Source organism: Brienomyrus brachyistius, chromosome 3 (assembly GCF_023856365.1).
Source record: "Brienomyrus brachyistius isolate T26 chromosome 3, BBRACH_0.4, whole genome shotgun sequence".
Taxonomy (NCBI): Eukaryota; Metazoa; Chordata; class Actinopteri; order Osteoglossiformes; family Mormyridae; genus Brienomyrus; species Brienomyrus brachyistius.
The window spans coordinates 16,931,592-16,936,954 of record NC_064535.1 but is presented as its reverse complement, the minus strand read 5'-3'; the positions used below and the strand labels follow the sequence as shown (position 1 = coordinate 16,936,954).

At 50.5% G+C, this 5,363-nt stretch overlaps 1 protein-coding gene across 1 annotated transcript; it reads left to right on the top strand.

Annotated features, from left to right (window-relative positions):
- The first annotated feature begins 674 nt into the window (after positions 1 to 674).
- Positions 675 to 5,080, top strand: fam120b (family with sequence similarity 120B). Its single transcript, XM_049007786.1, is given in 9 exon segments — positions 675 to 984; positions 987 to 1,181; positions 1,184 to 1,296; positions 1,298 to 1,326; positions 1,447 to 1,499; positions 1,865 to 2,041; positions 3,113 to 3,214; positions 3,326 to 3,459; positions 5,015 to 5,080. Coding segments are annotated over 9 exon segments (1,125 nt in total). The 3' UTR covers positions 5,027 to 5,080.
- Positions 5,081 to 5,363: the final 283 nt, after the last annotated feature.

The following is a 5,363-nucleotide window of genomic DNA, read 5'->3' as shown; positions in this document are numbered from 1 at the left end:
TTGTAGCGTTAATTGAACTTTGCTCAAACAGCAGGTAGCTGGCCCGCTATACGTCAAATATTGATTTCTTTTGACGGCACACCGTTTACTAACAATCTTTTCAGCATGCAAAAAAATCAGAGTTTTGCAACTACACTGCACATAAAATGTACTAAAAAAATTGGCTTTCACGGTGGAGCTATGCGCGGCCTCCACCATTATTGTTCTAATGACACGCCCCCAACTCGGGAACTCGGGCCTTGAGGAAAATTCCGAGTTTCTGTATCATAATATGCTCCCCACCTTCTTTTTACCGTTTTTCCGACATGACTTGAAGGCAGGGACCCAGTGGGTTGACGTCATCAAACCGCGACCGGAAACGGGCGTGTTTAAAAACTTACACGCCAATGGTATAAATATATTCTCTCCACTTTCGAGAGAGCGTGTGTTAATGCAGAAACTTTGGAAAGGAAATAAATGTGGCATTTAACAGTGACTGCAATATAGTTTCATAGTGTATAGGTCGGTTCTTCACCTAACTGAGTGTCTTTTTCAACATAGCTAAATATTTTGCTAAGTAGCTAATTTGCCATGCATCTCTAACTATTTTTTAAATCAGTAGGGAAGCTCTTCCATGGAGGTCCAGTGTGGTCTTGGTGCAGGTTTTTGGGTTAGCCTGTAGAGTTTTGTGGAGAATGTCGGGCCAGATGCAGGTGGGCCTGAGGGAGATAGTGGGCTGTCAGCAGCACGCTTGCCTAGACAGCTGGCTGTCCCTGGTGGTGGACTGTATGTCCTGCCTGCAGTTGTGGTATTCATGCTGGGCTTGGGTGCACAGTGGCCAGTGGAACAAGTACCTGCAGCTTCTGTGTGACTTTGCTGGGGCCTTCTAGATCGGCGTGCACCTGGTGTTTTTCTTTGATGGCGTGGTGGGGGTGAGCAAGTAGGCCAATTTGGTGAGGAGGCAGCTGGAGGTTGCCTGCCTCTTCTGCTACCTGAGGCAGCATGGGTGACACCGGACCGCAGTGCCATGCCCTGCCTTTCCTCTGCTCTCACCATGTTCTCTTGCTTCCCCCTCAAGTCCCTGGGCCAGGAGATGTGGAGTATGATGCATGAGGCCAATTATGAAATTGCTGATTACGCCCGCCAACATGGCTACATGAGCATCCTGGGTTAGGACACAGTCTTCCTTATCTTCGACAGTGCCCCTACCTGTTTGCAGGTCTACTGTGTCTGGATGCTATGAGCACAGTGATGTTCAGCAGAGAGAGGCTATGTCACATCCTCTGACTGCGAATCTTTGACCTGCTGCTTCTAGCGTTGCATCATGACTAACGACACAATGCCAGAGTAGCGGCTGCACAGTGACTGTGTGGCTGCATACAGGAGTCAAGCTCCTTGTCGTCAGGGCAACAAGGTATTTTCAGTGGTGGCCACCAGGCAGCATCACCCCCCTGACGGGATGTCAAGAGGCGTGACCCTGTTTCCTGTGTCAGAGGAAGAGCAAGCGCTGCTGGAGAAAGGTGTGCATGCCTGTTTGCTTCCAGGTCAGTGGTCAGTGGCCACCCGCCCCCATAGCATTTGCCATGGATAAGTATGCAGGGATAGATATTTTAGAGGCAAATTCAAAAAAACACACGTTACAAGTGGGGTGCAACTAGGGGGTGTGTCATTTCTACTGTTACAGGAAAAAGGTTTCATTGGGGATAAGGTGCTCATTAGTCAGACACGTGTGGCCCTGTGATCGATTAAGATGTAATTTTTGCTTCTGTGAGATCCAAAGGTCTGTGAGTGATATAATTGGTTTTTGCCTTATTTGGGATGAACCCACTTGTCACACACGCTGCGATTGTCTGACGTCCCATCACCACCACTGTTTCTTCTCCAGGTCGCCAGGGAGAATCACATATGGAGGAAAAGTGCTTCATGCTGTATGACGTACTCCATGATGGCATGGTGGAGTGCAACATCAGCCTGGAGGATGAGGGCATGCTTCTGCCCTCTCAGGGGCTCATGTATCGACCCGCCAGGAGCATCTATGGGCTCCCAATGCCCACCCCACCTGGTAAGGTGTCCTGAAGATGCACACTGTATGCTGACTGTATGTGACTTGCCTTTTCCCCATTGAAGTTCTCTGAAGGTGTGGTGGTACTGCTGTGGTCTGTTCGTGGTCCTGGTCATCTTAGATAGCAGCTCTGTCTTAGACAGTACCCTATGCTGAAGTCTATGCAGTTGCCTGACATGCACTGTTCCAGAAATGTAACTACACGTTGCAGCAATGGCAACGCAAACCACAAGAACTGTGATTGGTCTGCTTGGTAGCATTCATTTTTTTATAGGAGCAAAGTTAGCGAATATCCCCAGTGTACTTTTATAGCTGATTGTAACTGGAGTGTTATTTCTAGCGTGTAACTCACCCTAGGCATTGTAGCAACAGATATACAAAACACTCAGGACGAGAGTGCTAATTTCACTTACCTCCATTAAGTTTATTCATCCTTTATAAGACTAAAAAGAATGTATAAAGTAGTGGAAACACTAACTGTAGAAGATGCCTAAAAGTGACTTAGTAGGGGTTTGACATTTTTACAAAATTGTCTACATCACAATTGTAAACAGGACTTCATAAATGGATACTTTGTTAAATGTTTGCTTTTTTTGTGTTTCAATTGTATGATTCATCAATTGAATATGTTACAGGGTGGGAAGACTGTAAATGCAACAACTAAAGCTATGTATCACCTGGTATTATAGCAGTGTTATAGCAATGTAAACGCGCAAGTATAAATGCTCACAAGGGCATAGGCCACGTGTGTAGATCACAGCATAGGCTCGACACAGAACTATAATCCAGGCATAAGACATCAGCTTGCCAAGAAAGGACATTCAGTGTGATTTGAGGTGTTTTACCTGGATTCTATCTGAAAGTCCTGGCCTCTGAGTTAGAGCAGATAAACCTTGGGTTGCATAGAGCAAGTATGTCCATGTTAAGCTAGGCTGCGCAGACTGAATCCCTCCCCTGGGCTTTGCACCCCAGCTAGAATGAGACTCAGAGACTCAGTAGTGAGTCTGATCATGTGACCACATGACACTGCCTCCACTCCCATGTTCCTCATGGGTTTATGTCTGGCCACAGGTCCCAGAATCCCTGCCCCCATGGCCAAGGAATGGTTTATGTCTCCTGGAAATCACTTGCAGGAGCCAGACAGGGTACATTCATCCGCTCCAAGCAATGCAGGTGAGCATTATTTGGTGTTTCATACAGCCTTCCTCTTTAAGATTTTACCATTTATTGGTTGACATCCCTGCTCATGCTCTGTCCTGCTTGTCCTCCTACCGGGACCTCCAGACTTGACTCAGGCCCGGGCCATTCGGGTCAGGACCTTCCTCGCCATCTTTGAGTTGCAGGAGCTGGGGTCTGCCATCGCTGCTGGGGAGCTGAACACACCGCCGCTGGCCACTGTCAGTCTCATTGCAGTACAGGTGACGAGGCCGTGGCTGCAGTCACATGTCGAAATTCTGCAGCCTTTTACGGTTACAGTAAAAGAATGTGACTCACTGGAATCCTTGTGCTTACGCTGGTTGGGGGGGGGGTGGGGGGGGGTTGTCTCCCTACTTCTGTAATTCCCCTAGCATCTTGCCTGCACTGTTCCTTCCCTTCTCTTTGGTGGCTGCCAGTAAGGAATTGGACCAAATCACCTGAATGTGCTAAGAGTTTCTGTGTCTTACACAGGTAGTCATGTGCAGGTCTACTGAGGTGCATGTGTGTAGTCAGACCATGTTGATGTGTGGTCTATGCACTTGTGTCAGACCATGTTGATGTGTGGTCTATGCACTTGGCTGTTTCTGTGTCAGTAGACTTGGCCTGTAGACTCGGCTGTTTGTGTGTCCATAAGCTCAGCTGTTCTTGTATCTGTTGCCTCGGTTGTTTGAGTGTCAGCATACTCAGTGGTTTGTGTGTCTGTAGCCTTTGGCTGTTTGTGTGTGCAGTGATTCCACTACAGCAGCAGGTGTTGAATGGCTGCATGTTGGGGGGGGGGGGCGCAGGGCCAGAGGGGAGGGGAGGGAATAGGGTGGGGTCAGTGAGATAGGGAGAGGAGGGGGCTCAGCCAATGAGGGCCAGAGGGCGGGGCAAAGGGTCGGGCGGACGACAGCCCTGCTGTTGGGCAGATGAAAGCATGCGAGGCCACTGAGCCTCTCATCTGCCTCGTGGGGGTGGGGGGGCACACGCACCTGTCACTGGGGCTATTGTTGGGGCCCATCAGGGGTGATACTGTCACATCTGCCTGAAATCTCAGAGGGTGGGGGGGTGGGGGGACAGATGGCGCTCTCGTCTCTCTCTCCGGGGGCCAGCCTGATACCTCTGCCTAATCCCCCCCACCCCCCTCACAGTGCCTTCTGCTCTGAGGCCCTGATAGCAAATCCACATGCTAATGCGGGGGGAGCATGCCATGACCTGGTCTGAAATAACGAGGCCAACATCCTGCGGCATAACACTAACATCACGCCCGTCTCTGTGGTGATGTGCCACTGGTGAGAAGCCTACAGGTGAAAAGCTCCAGGGAGATCACGATGCACACAGCCCCCGCTGGTCTGTGTGGATGGCAGGATGGTGGTTGTGTTAGGGCCCCAGCTATGCAGTGCTGCCGTGTGGCTCCTGCAAGGAGAAATACTGATCAAATATGCACCGCAGCAGTAACTGTCCTGGCAGCCAGTGGGAGGCTCTCTTATCTTTATAGTGCCCCTCACATGTGGCAGGTGCTCCTTTGAGTGTGTACAGAGGGCTGTGCATTGTTGGGGTGTTTGCTTTAGGCTATGCCCTGTTTCCCAGGGGAGCAGGTGGCCGGCTGCCCCTACCCTCCCCCCCATCACCAGGCTTATCCGGGGCCACATACCTGCCAGCAATTGGCCCTCTCACCACAGCCCAGCACCTGTCCTACCTATAACCCCAGAGCTTCTGCAACATTGCTGCTCAGATGGCTTAGAGTATCTCTCTACCCTGCCCCTTTAGCATGGGCCTTGTTTTTACTCCTCCCAGAACTCAGACTGAACCCTCGTGGCCACAGGTGTGACCTGTGGATCCCTGGACCATGCAGCTGGGGGTGCTGTTTGTGCATGGCTCTTCCGTGCTCCTGGCAGCAAACAGCTCCTGCGGCCCCCCCCCCCCCCCCCCCCCCAGTGAATTCATGCCCTGGAGGACCTTTGATTGGCTTCTCTTTCACGTCTGAGCCAGGTGAGGTGAGCCCCCCCCCTGCATATCATGGCAAATCATACCATCACTCAGAACACCTTGGCCTCCTTCCTCCATCATATTTTACATTTTCATTTATTTAGGAGATGCTTTTATCCAAAGCAATGTACATGGAGCAGTTGGGGGTTAAGAGCCC